At 53.0% G+C, this 19,416-nt stretch overlaps 1 protein-coding gene across 1 annotated transcript in view; it reads right to left on the reverse strand.

The window, feature by feature from the left end:
* Positions 1 to 4,563: 4,563 nt before the first annotated feature.
* The window catches only part of NUDCD3 (NudC domain containing 3), a 95,027-nt gene continuing 80,174 nt past the window's right edge, over positions 4,564 to 19,416 (reverse strand). The window contains exons 5-6 of the mRNA XM_008526254.2: positions 10,158 to 10,346; positions 4,564 to 6,268 (exon numbers count right to left, since the gene is read on the reverse strand). Coding sequence (XP_008524476.1) covers positions 6,158 to 6,268; positions 10,158 to 10,346 — 300 coding nt within the window. The 3' untranslated portion in view covers positions 4,564 to 6,157. The remainder of the gene's footprint in view (positions 6,269 to 10,157; positions 10,347 to 19,416) is intronic.

The following is a 19,416-nucleotide window of genomic DNA, read 5'->3' on the forward strand; positions in this document are numbered from 1 at the left end:
AATTGTTTTCTGGCTGTTTGATAGTTCCTCTGTGCCTTTCTTCTCTTGCTCTCTTCCTTTGCAGTTTAATGACTTTCTTCAGTGGTATATTTAGAGTCCTTTCTTATTTTCTTTTGTGTATTTACTACAGGTTTTTGCTTTGTGGTTACCAGGAGGTATACATATAACAACTTATATCTACAATCATCTATTTTAAATTGATAACAACTTAAGTTTCCATTCTAAAGCTCAAAATTTTTACTCTCTCATTTATGTTTTTGTCTTTGCTGAGGAAGATTAGCCCTGAGCTAATATCTGTGCCAATCTTCCTCTATTTTATATGTGGGTTGCTGCCACAGCATGGCTGACAAGTGGTGTAGGTCTGCACCTGAGATCCAAACCCATGAACCCAGGCTGCAGAAGCGGAGTATGCTGAACTTAACCACTAGGCCATAGGGTCAGCCTCCTATTTTATATTTTTGATGTCATATTTTACACCTTTTTATCTTATGTATCCCTTAACTAATTATTGTAGATACAGTCATTTTCCTACTGCCTTTCCAGCTTCTAGAGGCTGCCTGCATTCCTTGGCTCATGGCCCCTTCCATCTTCAAAGACGGTAACGGCCAGTCGAGTCTTTCTCACATGGCATCACTCTGACACTGACTCTTCTGCCTCCACTTCCACATTTAAAAGACCCTTGAGATGACATTGGGTCTACCCAGATAATCCAGAACAATCTTATTTTAGAGGCAAATAACTAACTCCTTCATTCCATCTGTGACCTTAATCCCCTTTGCATGAGATAGTCACTGGTTCTGAGGATTAGGATGTGAAAACCTGTGGGGCTGTCATTCTGCCTATTACAGCACCAAATGCGTCAAGGACACAGAGATGCCCGATCTTCTACACTGCCAGTGAGGATGTGAAATGGTGTAGCACTCAGAAAAACAGTTTGACAGTCTTATTAAGTTACATGTGCACTTAAACATGAGACCCAGCAATTGCCCTCCCATTTACCCTAAAGAAATGGAAACTTAAGTAGGCACAAAAAAATCTGTACACAAAAGTTCATAGCAGCTTTATTTGTAATAGACAAAAACTGGAAGCTATCCAGATGCCCTCGGATGGTGGATGATTAAACAGACTGTGGACCCTCCATGTCTGGGGCATACTATTCAGCAATAAGAAGGAATGAATCTCTGACACAGCAACTTGGATGAACCTCAAGCAAAGCATGGTGAGTGAAAAAGCCAATCTCAAAAAGATACGTGCTGCACAATCCAGTTACATACCACTTGTCAGACAATGTGATTGCAGCAAGGGAGAATAGATGAGTGGTTTCCAGGGCTTAGGGATGGTGGTGCCTATAAAAAGTCTTGTGGTGACCCAACACTTTTGTGTCTTGGTTGTGGCCACAGGTACATGGAGTCACATGTGATGAAACCACATGGTGCTGCACATGCACACACGTGTTTGCAGACAGTGGACTCAACGAGATCTGTGTGTTGCACTGACGTCCATTCCCTGCTGGGGTGTTGTACTGCAGCCACTGTGGGGGCTAGGTAGAGGGTGCATGGGACACTTCACAACTTCTCTCGACCCTGTAATTATTTCAAAATAAGTTACAAGTGAGTCCCAGACGTGTCTAGGATGATGTTTGTCCAGGTGTTGAAGACAGCCCCTGGGCTCTTGGGAGGCTTCCCCCTCCAGCTCTCTCCCTACCCTTCCCCAGCTCTGTGCTCTCCAGGCTCCTGCCCTCCTGAGGGGCCAGCCAGTGTGAAGGCAGGATGAGAGTGTGGTCAGGTCACCTCATGCCCTCCCTGCCCTGGCACCCTCATGTGACTGCAGTTCCCCTTACCAGGCTCTGCTCACACTGTCCACCGCCTCCCCCTCATCCATCACCATCTCTGCGGGGCCCCTTGTCCTGCCACTATCAACAGTGGCTCCCTGAGTCCCTCAGGCTCTTCATGGAGCGCAGCACATCTTTCCTGCCAGGGCCCACTTGATGGAAGTTCAAACTTGGGATCCCCTGAGCTGAGTGGAAACAGGTTAGGACTGGAAGGAACTCGCCCAAGGATACAATGAGGGAGGGGCAAGGTGGGCCAGGGTCTGGACCTCAGGCCCTGGGGCAGCAGGTGCGTCAGTGAGAGATACAAATGACCGTACAGGCCATGCTGGCTTGATGCTTGATAAGACTTGGTCTAGGGCAGAAGGAACAGCTAATCCATCCAACACCACCAGGCATATAAACTACAGCACCGCCTGTGACCCTGAGGCCACAATCCCATCACCCGGAGGAGTTCCCGGGGCTGCTGTAACCAACTGCCACAGACTCAGTGGCTTAAAACACCACAAACTTATTATCTTTAGTTCTGGAGGTCAGAAGTCTAAAATCAATAAGGAGAATCCATTTCTTGCCTTTTCCAGCTTCAAGAGGCTGCTTGCATCCTTGGCTCATGGCACCTTCCTCTATCTTCAAAGTGCATTGCTCCAAACTTTGGTTCGGTGGTCACATCTCCTCCTCTTGATTCTCTTGCTCCCTCTTATGAGGACCCTTGTGATGACACTGGGCCCATCTGGAGAAACCAGGACAACACCCCCATCTCAGGATCCTTCACTTAACCCATCCGCCAAGTCCCTTCTGCCATGTAAGGTCACATTTCACAGGTTCCAAGGACTAGGAGGTCTTTGGAGGCTGTTGCTCTGCCTCCCACTCTGCCCCACTCCTCCTTGGAGCAGGAAGAGGGATGGAGGAGGGGGAGGGGACTGAGAAGTGGGAGGGAACAGAAGAGGAGGAAGGGAGGACAGAGGGCACCAGGCCTGGGACTATCCTCCCATGGTGGGGGTCCTTGAAGGGAGGCGGGGTGGTGACATGTCTCAGGGTCTCCGGTGGCCGCATCATGAATGTCCAGCAGAGGTGGGTGGGGGCCAGGGGTTGCAGGTAGATGGGGGATGATCCTGGGCTCAGTCTCGCTCGTTGGGGAGAAGGGTCTGCACAACTCCAGGCCAGTGTTCTCCCTGGTGCTGACCCCTCATGGGTGGGATTCCCAGAGGGGCTGCAGGCACCATTGGCCCTTCCCACTGAACGCTGGTCATTTTGCAACTGAGGCACTGGAACCAGGCCCTCTTTACTTCCCTGTGGCGGCCTCTGGCTAGACCAGGAGGTGCACCCAACTCTCCAGGTGTGGAAGCAACAGGGAGGGATGGGGCAAGGTGGGGGGTCTGTGGGGTCACAATGCCCCTGGAGGGGTCAACAGGTGGTTTTGTGAGATCTGTCACCCTGCACACCTGGGCTCAGGCCTGCTCCTTCCTGCTGGCACCAGCTTCGAGTTTCCTGGTGGAGCAAGTGGTGGGCCAAGGTCCTAGGGACCACACACGGTGGGCTGGGACTCGCTGGGGAGATGAGGGAGAGAGGCTTGGGAGGATGGGAGGGCAGACACGCAGAGGCTGGCGGGGACTCTAAGGGGCTGCCCTCCCTGTCCCCCTCTGGCCCCCTCCCCAGCTTGTTCCATCCTACTGGAGCCCTTGGGAATTTGGGGTCAAATCTAAGGCCTGACCCACACCTGGGGTGCACAGGGCATGGGGGCTCTGCCTGGCCTCCTGAGTCCATCCCCAGTCCTGAGGGCCTAGGTCTTTATCTTTATGCTTTATCTGGGCCACTAACCCAGGTAGTTGGGGGTTCCAGAGGCCAGTGCTGCTTACAGCAGCCATAAACACCTGTGACCAGCATTAGCGGCCAGAGAGCGCTTACTCAGGGCTAGCCGGGTTCTGCGCCCACAACTCTACTCTCTCTATTCATGGAGATGACCTATCCCATCCCGGGCTGAGCTCACTGCCAGTTGGCCCACCCCAGGACCAGATTGAAGGTGGGTTGGGTCTGTTCCCCAAGCTGTGTTCTGGGTGGTCAAGGTTTTTGTAAGGCAGCTGCCGCCTCCCAGACACATTTCCACATAGAACACTCTTGACTGTTCTCCCTCCTGCACGTTTTGGGGACAAACTGTTGAAAGACAGTGCCCCTCCTTCCTGGCAGCTTATTTCTGGCCTGGGAGTTTGCTTGGTAAGGCCACCATTCAGCCATCTAAGTATTCTTCATTCATTCAAGAAATGCTTATCAGGAAATACGGGCTAGGCTCTGCCCACTGAACCCAGCTCCTGACACAGCAAGGGGACTGAGGAAAGGGATGCATCAGACACCTGTGGTGCCTGGCGGGGGTGCAGGCAGACACGTGAGCCCAGTGTTCCAGGACGAGTGCAGGAAAAGGGGGTACCGAGGGCTCTCCAGCTGAAGTGTTCTGAGTCCTGTGCTCATCTTGGCTTTTCAGAACCTGCTGGCAACGGATGTAAGTTGTACAGCTACAATCCTTTTTTCCTTACTAGGAAAAAAAAAGCTTACTAGATTTCTGAAAGCTGTGTGAAGTCTCACCAATGTGCAGGTGGGATGGGAAACATCTTCAGGAGATATGTAGGAATGCCTCATCTTGGCATTTGCTGTGTACATGGGCCCAGGACCTCATGGCTAGAATTCTGGCAATGACCACGCAGACACAGAACTTGGCAGTGAATGTCATACACAGACAGAGAGATGCTTAAATACAGTTTTATTGCAAACCAACACTGGAGACGAGGCAACTTCGCAGGTGGGCACCCTGCTTTCTGCAGACCTCAGCTGATGGAGCTCAGGGGCCAATGTGCTGCTGTCGTGTCTAAAGAGAGAAAACAGGTAGAGTGCACCAGCTCCAGGGCCTAGGCTGGCAGCAAGGAGCAGAGGATGTCCGCAAGACAGCAAGGCTGACCCGTAATCAGCCATGTGCGACCAGCAACCCCCCAGCCTGCCACTCCCAGACACGGTACACTGCTGTTACAGCGGGCAGGGTGGGGAGAAATGCAACACTGAAAATAAAATCAGGCGAGAGGAAGACAACTGACAACGGAGTCCACAGCTCCCAAAGTCTCCCCAGTAGCCAAGTGCCGGTGCGCCACACCCCACCTTGTCACTCCGGAAGACCCCACATGGGGTGGCCGGGGGGATAAGACATGTGAGAAGGGTTCTCAGGCAGACGCCTGCCATGAGACCTTTTGCCATGTGGGACGGACATGAAAATCCTAGGGGCCCTGAAGAAGGGTCTTGGCAGCTCCATGGGCAGCCTCGGTGATGACTGTAGACAACAGAGCTGTGTCCCCTTGGCAGTACTCCCACCAGCCACCTCGTATCTGCACCTCCAGCAATGGCATCAGAGTGATCAGGGCCTCAGGGATGCTTCTTACAGGGCTGTCAGCCACCCTGTGAGTCACACTGCAATGAAGGTGGCAGTCTCTGGAAGGACCACCTTCCAGACAGGGCTCCTCCTCCCCCAGCCCAGTGGACAGAGCCCACAAGGGCAGGCTGCAGGGTGTGGAGACCTGCAAGGTGACCACCCAACAAGGCAGCCCCGTGGTCCTGGTGACACGTACACAGGGCCCTCTAGGATTGGGGTGCGGGCTCCAGGTCCTGGGAGAGTGGTGGGAACAGAGCTGTGAGCTCCGCGCAGCATGATCTGGCCTCAGCCAAGAAGGGACCAGGGGCCGTGGTTTCCTGACAGAGCCTGGCCTGGCGCACTTGGATGAGAATCAGTCCCACAAGAGGAAAGTGCCAGGTCAGGTGGGAGCAGGGCCACCCAGTCAGAAGACAGACAGATCCTGCTGTGCCAAGCCTGAGGCCACGAGACTTTCTCTCAACATCCAGAACTCCACTTTCTGCTGCTCCACGACGAGGCTGAGGCAGGCGCTGGACACTTACAAGCAGAGGAGTGAGACCGCACATAAACGCACCCAGCAAGACGTCACGGCTGAGGGTTCCCCAAACTGCCCAGGAGAGCGGCCCCTCCGCCCAGCTTCAAAAGCCGGTCTCACACTCATGCCCCGCCCCCTACACAAGAAAAGCAAGCAAAGCGCAAAGAGCAGCAGGCAGAGCACAGGTAACGGGGGCGACAGGGGCCAGAGCTATGTCTGCTGGGACGGCCCTTGCTCTCCAACACCCTCTCGGCCCACCCTGCTCTGGAACAGTCTGGAGATGCAGGGCGGGGCAGAGATTGGGTTCACCCTCGAAAGAAAGGTTGGTGAGGGTGAGCCAGACAGTGAGGCCCAGACAGGAGGGAGCCCAGGCCTGCCGCTGGTGAGGGCTTCCTTTCCTTCAGTTTTAAAACTGCACAGCCCCTGGGGAGATGTTGAACATGGCCGGGTCGAATCGCTGGCCTCGGAAGGGAGAGCCTTCAGCATCCCACCCCTTCTGCAGCATCTCATGGACTTTCTACAAACAGAAAACAGACAGACAGGTTAACATCCCAGAGCAGGACTCCGCTCTGCTTCCTCCAGAGGGGGACCTGCCTGGGGTGACTGCGACTGTCTGCCAGCCTGTGCTCCCCACATGCCGATTCCACCCCATCTTGTATCCAGCGAGCGCTGGCTGCCTTCCTGGTTCAGCTGCTGTTCCTCCTCACCAGGAATCTCTGTCCAAACTCCTAATGGCCTGAGGGATACAGCCCACGGGCCAACTGAGGCGCAGGGGGATGAGCCTGCTCCCTTTCCCCAGGGAGGAGACTGGCAGCATGGAGGCCCACACCCTCAGATAATCCAGGCGGGATCCAGGCTGTGACTCAGAGGGAGAGACCTCAGGAGGTCAAACTAGACTCCCTCGTCGCAGACCCCGCAGCCCCTGGGAGGTGGAGGCGGGGCCGCTCATCAGCTAGCCCAGGCCGCGGACAGTCTGGAACGTTGTCCAGCCGAGCAGTGCACTGGGCCAGGCATGCAAGATGCAGAGTCTGAGAGGAAGGCACCTCCTTGTGCCGCAGGACCCTCTTCTTCCCTGCAGACGCAGTGGGCTGGGGGCCACCCCCCCTTCATCTGACCAGGAGAAATCAGAGACTCGCTGCTGCGGGGCCTGGGCTACCCTAAGGCAGCAACTCCCGCCGCTCACTGGTCTCAAGGCCTGCAGACTGAGCAGTGGGCAAAATGTCTGATGTCTGACGAGGCTTCAGGACTGTCCTCCTGACAAGGGTCTTCTTTTCCCTGTTAATAAACCTAAGTGGTGCAGCAGCAGGTGTGACAAAGACACATAGTGAGTATTGGGGATTAATCGATATTTCTCCCAACTTGGTGCAGACAACACACACCAAGACGTTGGAAGAGCACCCGGAGAAGCATGTGCTGCAGCCCTGCAGGCCAGCCACCAAACATGAGGGATCCGCCCAGTGCCCAACTCACTGTGCCAGCAGGGGAGGGTGGTGGCCACAGTCGCGAGGTGACTGGCTTGTCGCCCCAGCCAGAAGTTTCCCAGTGGCCTCCGCCTGTACCCTCTTCCTCCACCTCCTGCCCACTGCCCCCTCTTTTTTGGATTCCTGGCCCCTCACTCCTTTTAAGGCCCCCATCCGAGTACCCTTGTCTCTCAGGTGAGCTCTGCACAGAGCACTCACTCCCTCTGAGCCTTGACCCATGACGATGTCCCATGCACTGGCCTCATCATGGGCCGTATGACAAGCCCTCACACTCCAAACTCCAACATGGAGCCCTCGGCTCACTCCCCACATCTGTCCTGCCCCAGGCCCCTCAGGAAACGATGCAGTGCCATCATCACCACCTACTTTCTTTTTTTTTTGAGGAAGATTAGCCCTGAGCTAACATCTGCTGCCAATCCTCCTCTTTTTGCTGAGGAAGACTGGCCCTGAGCTGACACCCGTGCCCATCTTCCTTTACTGTATATGTGGGATGCCTGCCACAGCATGGCTTGCTGAGCAGTGCCATGTCCACAGCTGGGACCCAAGCCGCAAACCCCGGGCCACTGAAACGGAATGTGCACGCTCAACTGCTGTGCCGTGCACACTTAACCACTGTGCCAGCGGGCTGGCCCCCATCCACCTACTTTCTTAAGCCACCTCTCCTCCCCTTGGCCCTCATCTGAAGACACCAGTGGGTCCTGCTGACCCTCATTTCCTTCTTCTGGGGACTGGCTTTCCTCCAGGGACCACAGAGACTGTGGGTTAAACCATCCGTGGCTGTACAGCTTTCAACTGCCAAGTTTCACCAAGTTCAGCTCCCTCACTGCCAGGCCACAGCAGCTCTGACAGCTCCTCATGTGGCTCCTTGTGCCTCCATACTCTTCTCTTGGTCCCAAACCCGGCTCCCAACACTGCGCTTCCCTCACCACCTGTGTGCTGAGGACACTCCATGTGGAACCCCCGGGAGGTGAACCTCATTCCAGATGCTCCTTCTTGAATCCCTGCCAAGCTTAGATGACTCCCAGGTGGCAGTGCTGGTGCCAGGCCAGGCCCTCGGACACTCTCCCACCTCCATTACCACGGCCTTGAGACATCAATCTTTTAGTATCTCCAGATCACCCCTGGGTCCTGCCACATGTACTGCCAGCCCTGGGTTCCTCTGTCTAACGAAGGTCTCCAAAGGCATTGCTCTTGGTCAGGTACTCACGTCCCCCCACGGTCAGCACGCTACCTGGCACATAGCAAGCCCTTCCAGAATCCCTTGACTCAAACCACAAAGGTCTTTCCATCATACGACAGCATCTCCAAGGCTCTTCTTTCTTCAGATCCTTCCTCATCAGCCAGCCCCATCTCTGGGCCAGTCAGCAGGGACCTCCTGCTCCCCACTCAGGCCTCACGTCTCTGAGCCTGCCCACTTTCGGGCAGGGACACTCAGGCCTATGACAGCTGCATGAGGCCCCTCCCACAGGGCCAGTGTTCAGACTGCTCCTTTGTCCAGTGGCCATAGGCAGATAGAGTGCAACTAGATTAAAACTGCTGTCTAAACGTGCACAGAGGTGAGCTGTGCTCCGAGTCCTATGCCCCTTGGGCTTAGCGATGGCCACTTTCCATGGACATGACCAGCAAGACATCCATGATCCGATGGCTGACCTTAGTCCTGGCTCCAGCCCTGTAAGCCCAGATGGTCAGGAAGCCACACCAAGAGAAGATTCAGAGATTCAGGGCAGGAATGAGAGAGAGGCCTGGAACCAGCCCAGGGTTCACACTCCGCCCCTGCTGCCTGAGCAGCTGTGGGACCATGAACTTATTCTGTGACCTCTGAAAGTACACCCTCTTCTCAGGAGTGCTGTACTGCATCCATGACCTGGCGAACCCAACCCGACCTACATGCAGTGGGCGCTTACTAAGTGCTCCCCTCCGCAGCTCCTCTACCCTTGCAGGGGGAAGTCTGTGTGAGCTCTGAACGAAGTGAAGATGGAGGACAACTGACAGGCATGGGGGCAGTGGTGGAGCGCTCAACAGCCACGGGCCCAGAATACTCACAGAGCCACATGGCAAGGCCCTCAGGAGACAGACAGGACACCTGCGAATCTAAATGGCATGGCGGGGGGCTGGGGTGTGGATGCAGGGTCCTCTGTTTGACGTCACGGAATGTGGTGCCCAGCAATGCACCTACCCAGACGTGGGCTTGAACTTGACCTGCTCCCATCACACTGAGGTTCAAACTCCCAGCGCTATTCATGTGGGACACTGGGAGCTAAATAAAGCCCGAGAAAAGCAACGCTTTCTTCCCTAAATAGCCACTCCTGGGATTATTAAAACAGAGGGAAGAATGTACAATCTAATCCTTTCCTGGCTCCTGGCAGGCTCCGTGCTGCACAGGCGTGAACATGGTCCCTAGTAGCTGACTTCTTCCTGCCCCTTCCATAGCCGCTGGCCATGTAGACTTCTCACGCCTCTGACATTCAAGTGACTTGGAAGGACTTTCTTCCCATGGCCCTCCTGTGGTCAGAACCGCATGAGCCCTGCAGCAGTGCTGGGCCCGCCTCTTCCCTCCTGTGCTGAACACGTGCGATATTAACAGCTCATTTTGGACAGGCGTGTCTTGGCCCTGCCACTTCGGCTCTCTGTCCAGAAGTGGAACCAGTGCCCTGTCCTGGGCGATGACCAAGTAACCAAGCCAGAGCTACCTATGTCAGGACCCAGTGGGCAGCTGTGCCCTGCAGCAAGTTGTGTGCCCTGTCCACACCCAACCCCAGAACATCTCGTCCACACCCGGCCCCAGCACCCCCATCCACACCCCACACAGACCCCTAATCCACACCCCGCACAGCACCCTATTCACACCCCACACCAGCACGTCTTGTCCACACCCCACCCCGGCATGGGCACTGAGAAGGCCTGGGAAGGGCGGGGCGCCTGTACCAGCTCGTGGCTCTGTGGCTTGCCCTGCAGCTTCTGGTGGTAGTCGAAGGTGAGCCTGTCCAGCACAGCATGCTCCTCCTCGTCCACTGTGGCCATGGATCGCTCCTTGTTGATCTGGTCAATGTCGATATGCTCCTCCCCCTCCAGGATGGCGCTCCACCAGTACTCGCCCGCCTTGCTTAGGCTCACCTGGTACACAAGGGCAGAGACAGGGTCACTTGGGGGGTGGGCACCGGCCAGCAGGCTTGGAGGGACTGGGGACCTGATGCTCCAGGACTACAGTCTGTGGCACCTGTGGTCCTCGTCTCCCAGGTCTTCTCAGAGGACAGTGACCCCATGTGCACTGGCACCCACTCTGACTGAGGGGACATTTCCAAGAGCTCTCAGCTGCCCTGCTGCCCACACCTAGTCCCACATCACAGCCTCTGGGAGACGCCACGGGAATCTCCACCCCGAACAGAAGCCTCTTTCACTGTCCTTCTGCTGGGCCCCAGCTAGCTCGCCCTCCTCCCTCCCTCTTGATGACCTTTCCTGCTTCCAAGTGCAGCATTGTCTCCTCCTGCTGGGGGACCCTGGGACCCTAGGTATCCAGGGCTCAACTCGATGATGACCATTCCCAACCAGAAGCCCAAGTGCCCTGTCCTGTTGCCTTCCTTGGCCAGGATGGCTGTGACAGGGGATCCTCCAGGTCTGTGACCACCGCATGTGACTCACCTCCCCATCAGGGGAAGCACCACCTACCCAGACTCGGCTCAGCCCAGGGGACGTCACAAGAACTCAGAGACAGGGACTGCAACATGGGAACCAAGGCAGAACATCGGGGCTTTGCCTGAAGTTGTTGGCAAGTGCACCTGTCCCAGGGACCACATACGGAGGGCTCAGGCTGCACCCTTTCCCGTGGTCAGTGACTGGGCTCCTTGGAAAGCTCTTACAAGAGGAGCCAAGAAGTGACAGGTGGGTTGCCTACTCTCCCCCGTACTGTCCACTCTCCAATGGGATGAAACTCCCAGTCACGGAGGGACAGGGAGGTGAAGTGGAGATGGCAAGCCAGCAGTGAGAGCAGCTCTCACACAGAGGATCTCCACGAGGAGAAGGTTAACTGGCCAGTGGGAAATCCTGAAAATGCGGACCTACAGCTGGCCCACACACAGGTGACACCCATGAGGACACCATGTGCTCCTGATGGACATCACTTGCAGGTCATGAGAAGTCAGCTCCAGCACTGAGAAGCTGCCAGCTCCAGCTCTGCTGCCTGAGCCCACCGAGGGCCCCTGCAGAGCCCGGGTCCAGCCAGGCCCCGAGAGCAATGAGGGGGGTGGGCATTGATGAGGGGCAGGTCACACAGGAGAGAGAATATTCAGAAAACTTGCAAGCATCGCATTAATTTCAGCACATTACAAAAATAAACCTCCCCCACTTCTGACTGTCCAAGGGGGTGTGGGGCATGAAGAGCTGAGGGGTGAGCACCCTTTGCCCGCCTATTCAGATGATGACTTCTACTCTGCCAACGTCACGGGTTACACTTGGGGTGAACCGTCTGTTTCCAGATGCTCTGTTCTGCCAGTGTCTTGCTGACTTCACTCTCCAGTTCACAGGTGGGGACCTGACCTGGCCTCAGAGACCCCAGTGCTGAGAATTCAGCCCTGTCTTTAACAAGCTGCAGATCTTTGTGTCAAGGCAATGAAAACCTTTCAAGTGGGAAATTTATTACACTGTCACTATTCCAGGAGAGATTCTCAGGCACTTACAGAACTACGAATCTCTGCAAGGAAGAGACCCTTTGGGTTTATTTTATTTGTATCTCACTGGTCATTATTGTTGCTGAGATCTCTGTAATATGTATCGTTAAAACTCACGAGCCCCAAGTGATACACATGATCACCTCTAGGTAAAGTCAGCGCCTCGCTCGCCTCACCTAGCGCTTCAGGCAGAGCAGAGCTACGCTCGGGCCAGCAGCCACCGGATGGTATGGTGGGGGTCAGCCCAAACATTATCCGTTTGTTGGGGCTCCATTGTTGGTCCTTGTCACACAAACCGCACACAGGGTTTCCTGGCCAGGTCTAGACACACAGCTAGGCCCAACACAGCTCAGGGACACAAGAGGGCGACTCCATGAACATGGAGCTGGTGGGCCTCACTGCCTGCGCCCCTTGTGTCCACAGAGTAAGTCCACACAGGCACTGTACAAACCCAACAAAAATCAGGATAAGCCCAGCATCACCTTTTTTTAAAAAAAAATTTTTTTCTTGATATGAAATTCATGTAACGTAAAATTAATCATCTTAAAGTGAACGATTCAGTGCCTTTCACACATTCACAACGTTGTGCAACCACCACCTCTATGTAGTATGAAAACATTCTCATGACCTATGCCCACGAGCAGTTACTACTCCCTTCGTCTTAATGCTTCCCCACCCCAGCCCTGGCAACCACAACTCATTTATTGGCCTGTTCTGGACATTTCACGAAAACAGAACTACAACATGTATGTCCTTTTGGGCCCGGCTTCTTTTACTCAGCATGATGTCCTGGCGGTCCAACCACATTTAGAGGGTCAGAACTTCACTCCTCTTTCAGGTGAACAACACGGGACATAGTACCAAGAGGACACGGTGAAACATTCTTAGAACGGAGCTCAAGGAACTAGGTCCAGTAATAATATCTTTGAGAAAGTAGTCTGATGGCTTAATGTTTGGTTTTGATTTTTAACATTTTGTTCCTTTTTTAAAAAATCAGGTTTGTGAAGGCATAGTTTGCACAGGGTAAAATTCACCCTTTTGAGGGCACATCCTATGAGTTGTGACAAGTGCACAGCCACCACTACAATCAAGCTACACCCCTAAGGCTCCTGGTCCCCTCGGCCCCAATCCTCTCTTTGCTGTCTTGCTGGTACATGCCTGTCGTTCATGGAATCACACGGCTGCAGCCTCACGTCTGGTCTTCTCCCTAGCATGGTGGTTCTGACATTGGGCCAGGCTGCATGTGTGTCCAGAGTTGCTTGCTACACAGTGGGTCAGGGCACACCTGTCCATGCACCTGTGGATGGATGCGTGGGCATTTCCAGATTTGGGCAGTCATCTACGAGGCTGCATACAGGCCTGTGTGTGAGCATATCTCTCCCTGGTTAAGTACCTACCAGTGGGATTGTGCACGTTTAACTTTATAAAAACCATCAAACCACCTTCCAAATGGCTGCACCACTGTGCATTCCCTCCAGTAGTATATGATGGTTCCAGGGGCTCCATATTGTCCCCAGCACCTGGTACTGTCCATTCTTTCCAGTAGCCATCCTAACAAGTGTGAAGTGATACGTTGCTGTGGTTTTAAATGGCATTTCCTTAATAACTAATGAAAGTGAACATCTTTTCATGTGCTTATTTGGCACCTCATTTTTAAAAAACATTTTATTTGGGATAATTTCAACCTTAGAAGTTGCTAAAATTATTGAAGGACAAAGAATCCACCCTTTTCCTAGATTCACCCACTGTCAACATGCTACCTTTTGGCTTTATCACCTGTGAGAAAGGATATGTATAATAATATAGTAAACCACTTCAGCTTTATCACCTGTGTCTGTACATGCTCTCACTGTGTGTGTTACGATATGTATAATATACAATAAATCACCTCAGCTTTATCATGTGTATCTGCATACACGCTCACTGTGTGTGAGGATATGTATAGTATATAATAAGTCACCTCAGCTTTATCATGTGTGTATCTGCATACACGCTCACTGTGTGTGAGGATATGTATAGTATATAATAAGTCACCTCAGCTTTATCGCCTGTGTGTCTGCACACACTCTCACTGTATGAGGATATAATATATATAATAAACCACCTCAGCTTTATGACCTGTGTCTGCACACACTCTCACCGCGTGTGTGTGTGGATATGTATAACATATAATAAACCACCTCAGCTTTATCACCTGTGTCTGCACACACTCTCACCGTGTGTGTGTGTGTGGATATGTGTAATATATAATAAACCACCTCAGCTTTATGACCTGTGTCTGCACACACTCTCACCGTGCGTGTCTGTATATGTGTAATATATAATAAACCACCTCAGCTTTATGACCTGTGTCTGCACACACTCTCACCGTGCGTGTCTGTATATGTGTAATATATAATAAACCACCTCAGCTTTATGACCTGTGTCTGCACACACTCTCACCGTGTGTGTGTGTCTGTATATGTGTAATATATAATAAACCACCTCAGCTTTATGACCTGTGTCTGCACACTCTCACCGTGTGTGTGTGTGGATATGTGTAATATATAATAAACCACCTCAGCTTTATGACCTGTGTCTGCACACTCTCACCGGTGTGTGTGTGTGGATATGTGTAATATATAATAAATCACCTCAGCTTTATGACCTGTGTCTGCACACTCTCACTGTGTGTGTGTGTGGATACGTGTAATATATAATAAATCACCTCAGCTTTATGACCTGTGTCTGCACACACTCTCACCGTGCGTGTGTCTGTATATGTGTAATATATAATAAACCACCTCAGCTTTATGACCTGTGTCTGCACACACTCTCACCGTGCGTGTGTGTGTGGATATGTGTAATATATAATAAACCACCTCAGCTTTATGACCTGTGTCTGCACACACTCTCATTGTGTGTGTGAGGATATGTGTAATATATAGGAAATCACGTGATGTTTTTTCTGAACCCTCTTGGCCCTTTACCCCTAATATTTCAGTGGGAGTCTCGTTCCTGAGAATATGGAATTTCTTTAATGCAAGAACTTTAGCTCATCTTCTTTCCTGCACAAGATCCAGTCCAGGGTCCCGACCACATTTTAGTGGTCCTGTCCCCTCTCATCTGCAAAATTCACAGCCTTTGTCTTGTTTCCAAAGACCGTTCATCCTTTTGGGTTTGTCTGGTGTTTCCTCTTCATTAAACTCAGGGAAGCAGCCCTAGCAGGATGCTGTACAGGTGACGCTGTGCCCTTCCCTGGGTGTCCCACTTGTAGGCATGATGTCCCGCAGCCACATCCACTAGGGGTTCCTCCCTGATCCTATCTTCACACGATGGCAGGGAAACACTGCTTCTAGCCCCAGCAGGCACTGTGCACTGGCTGGCAGGGGGCTTCTTCTCTGTGATGGGGCCAGTCACTCCTCAGTCATCATCACCGACTCCTGGATGCCTAATGTCTCGATGGCTTTCACTCACTCCCACTCTTGATTATGTGGTGCTCAGAGTGTCCCAGCTTGGCCAGTTGGGGGTGGTCGCTGTAACCTGGTGACACGGCCCCCTTCCTTGGCCTTTCTCCAGGTTCCTTTTATTGACCCACTTCCCAGACCTAGAATCAGCTTCTAGAGGGAAACACTAGACTGCTGGGTGAACAGTTTTCCAAAAATGTCCTCAAAGAAACTCTGAACTCAATGTGAATCAGCTTACCTCAGCACTCCCAACCTGTGCCGATGACTCACTAACATTTATATCTCTCTCCTTCCTTCAGCACAGAACCTCGTGTCTATTCAGGGAAGCAATGTGCCCAGCGAGGACGACGGCTCCTCACAGTTACCCATGGGATCAAGTATGGGCCGAGGAGACGTCCGTGAGAGCTGTGGGATGATGCTTCTGGGGGCACCCTGAAACAAGGACAGACGACGGGGAAAGACGACAGGAAACCTGCTCAGCTCCAGGAACTTCTGCAGGGAGAATGTGGACCGGAGTCAGACCACTGACCTGTTAGGGCTTACCAGGAGCAGCACTGCTATGAGCAACCTCTTGGTTTTTACGCTGTCAACTTTTTTCAAGCTTAAAAATTAAAGCACTGTATGACAAACAGAACATGGCAGTGGTGTGGGTGTGGCTGGGAGGCAGGAGAGCTCCCACATATTCTGAGCTCGAGACGACCGAGTGGAATTTCCATTCTCCCCACCGCAGGTCGGAGGGAATGCATGCTCTGTCCCCTGGGAGCATGGTCCACTGGTCCTGCTTGGTACATTCCTTCTGTTCACCGGGTGACTTCTCCAGAACGCTCATGAAACATGCTGCCTGAGGCCACCTACTTCTCTTAATCCCACACCTCAGCACGTCCCTGCTTGAAACTGAGCACCCAAGGATCTGACCACCTTAAGAAACGCCGAGGGTCCTGGGAGACGTGAGCACTGAAGGCCAAGGGCTCACATTTTATTTCATGGATTAGTTTTCAGGCTTTGGGCTCTTGTCAAAATTCTAACGTAATTTAACTTGCATTTTTGAAGAAGCATAATCCATAACAATGGCCTCCCAGGGCCAGGAAGGGGCGAGTGGCCAGCAAGGAAGCGAAGACAGTGAACCACTTCATAAAGAGACGCATGTCCTCACCAGAAAACCAAAAGAAACAAGTGGAAGGAATGCACATGTTAGCAAAGACAAGTTAAAAAGCCCAATGCTAGTAGGCACATGGGAATCTAGTGACACCACAGAAATGTGGCGCCCTTCTGGGAGAGCCCCTGGCAAACCACCAAGGATACAGTCAGCCTATCACTCTACTTTCAGAACTGTAACTGAAGGAAATACTCTAAATGGGGGAGAGGCAGCTTGTACAGAAACATAGGTTCAAGCAGCAGACACACACACTTGAGTGAGCTTTAAGGCTGAGCCGATAAAGGGCTGTGCACACTCTGCAGTCACTGCACCAATTTTAAATGACCTGCGTGTGGATCACGTTAACGTGGGGACTGGCTTCACCTCACATATGGCTACGAATGTCTAAACCACTGTGTTGGCGGGCCTTGAGGCCTGCAGCCACCCACAGCAGTGAGGGCCGTCAGCCCTACCTGGAGGGAGAAACGAGGACAGTGAGCTGATGCAGGGTTCTGGGACAGAAGAGGCCTGGGGGGTGGGGGTGTTGATTTCACATCTCAGTAACCAAGAAAGGAGCTTGCCTGAGAGTCAAGAAGCCTCGTTTAACATTCTCGCGCGTGGGAGGGAGGGAGGCAAGAACTGTCATCCGGTTTTAGCTGCCACCCCTGCCTGCTCTGAAAGCCTGTCGGGGTGTGTCTGATGTGGATCCATGGCTTGGGCAACGAGGAAAGGCTGGCGGGAAAGTAAGCGGCACATTTGCATCGGCCTGCTGGGAGGTCAGAGGCTTGGACCACGGACTCCGGCGAGGTGACAGGTATCCCTAGGGTCACCCCTCTTGTCCCACGTGGCCCTCACAACGATCCTGTGACATGAGGCCTGTGCTAGAGTCCTGGGGGAGGCATGACAAAGTGCTGCACACTGGGGGCTTCAAGCAAGACACTTATTCTCTCCGTCTGGAGGCAGAAGTCTGACATCGAGGTGTCGCAGGGCTGCATTCCCTCTGGAGGTTCCAAGGCTGCATCTCTCCAATCTCTGCCCGGTCTTTATTTCGCTTCTCCTCTATCTGCGTCTTCTATGTGAAATCTCTTTTATTCCTCTTATAAGAACACTTGTCACCGCTTTTAGGGCCCACCTGGATAATCCAGGATAATCTCTTCATTTCAAGATCCTTAACTTAATACATACGCAAACACTCTTTTCCCCAAAAACGTCCCATTTGTAGGTTCCAGGGCTTGGCAAGGACATCTGGGGGCCCTTTTAGCCCACCACAGCCCTTGGGAGACGCGCCCTTGACTATTTTCCTCAGTCACCCTGGAGCCTAGCACAGGGCCTGGCACTGAACAATAACCAACAAACAAACGTCTACGGATTAACCACGGCTCTCAGTCTTGGTCGAAAGGATAAGGCACAGAGACCCTGAGAGGCCACAGTGATTACCAAAGCCACGTGGCCAGTGACTGTGGCTCAGGCACAGGGTAGGCCTGCTGACCTCAGCGACCAAAAGCTCCAACTCCAGAGGCTTGAGGGAAGCAGGGCTTGTTTCTCTCAGCAAATGCAAACGGGGTGTTCACACATCAAAGCAACGTGCTCACTGAGCTACAATATCATCTCAGATACGTGGCCCCGAATGTCACCAATAAATAAATAATTAACTTGACAACACACCAAACCTTCAGCTCCGTAAATAGCAACGGAGCGTATTATGACTCCAGTCACAGAGACGAGCTGGCACTGGCGCAGCAGAGGTCGTGGTCGGGAGGCAGTGGAGAAGGGGAGCAGCTCCGCATCCATCAAAAGGTGCAACACCAGGTGTGCCAGGGGCTATGCTGCTGGGAAAGCTCCAGAAGAGGATATACTGCTCTAAATAATTCCTCTTCTTTTTCTACAAGTAGTGAAACTGCATTAGAAATGTGATGCCATCTACTGAAGATCAAAATTCTAAGGGACCGTGGGAAAGAACTTGTGCAGCACCCGGAATCCCCAGAGAAGTTTTCACGTGGACTCCACCGGGTTAGTGGGGAGAGAACACCCAGAAGCCGCGCGCACAGCCAGTGACAGGTGCATCTCAGCCCGCAGCCACTTCTGCTTTGTTATAATTCCTCGAGCAGCAGGTGCCTGGCAAAAGCAACCTGCAAGACTAATAGGCAGCCAGGACCTAGACCACAGGAGGACACGTGGGGACCGCAGGGCCCAGGCGCGTGACCACTAAGCTGCAGACCACTCACTCGGGCCATGTCAGCAAGGTCAGCAAAGAAGGCGATGCACGTTTCCTGGCCTACCCGCCCAGGCTGCCCTCGGCACACTGCAAGGCACTCGCTGCCAGCCCCCGGCCCGCTCCCTGCCCTCTCAGGGCGCCTTTCAGCTAGAAAGAGGAGAGGGAGGGAATGGGAAGCCTCTGGGTTCGGGGTCTGGCTCCACCCCTGGGCAAGCTACTTGCCCTCTCTGAGCCTCAGCCTCTCAACTTGTAAAACGAGCTTGTGGAGAATTAAACAGCATTACCAGACACCTCACAGAGCCTGGCTCAAAGTGTGCTCAATAAATGGGGGCCGTAATTACAAGGAGTTAATGCTCTGGTCACAAGCCATATCCACATTTAGTCACAAGTATACAAAACACACATGGCTCTGGATCAGCCATGAAGAAGTCAGCGCCACGACTATCAATGGAAATCCCTAGCGGTGCATTACCTAGTAATGATCACGTTTCTACAGAAGTAAAGTAAAAGGAATCCTCTGTACACGGATTATAACCCTGACGAACTGCAGGAGAGCACTGCGGACCTTCAGAGGCCAGTGACGAGGCAGGCAGGTGTGTCCCAGGCAGGCACACAGGTTTACAGAGCTGAAGGCAATGCCAAGAAAGCCCATGTGGCAAACGCTTCCCAGAAGCATCCCTCACGGAAGCGCAGTGTAACCAGTTACCCGCCGGGACTGTGTGCA

This window comes from Equus przewalskii, chromosome 4, assembly GCF_037783145.1.
Source record: "Equus przewalskii isolate Varuska chromosome 4, EquPr2, whole genome shotgun sequence".
Classification (NCBI taxonomy): Eukaryota; Metazoa; Chordata; class Mammalia; order Perissodactyla; family Equidae; genus Equus; species Equus przewalskii.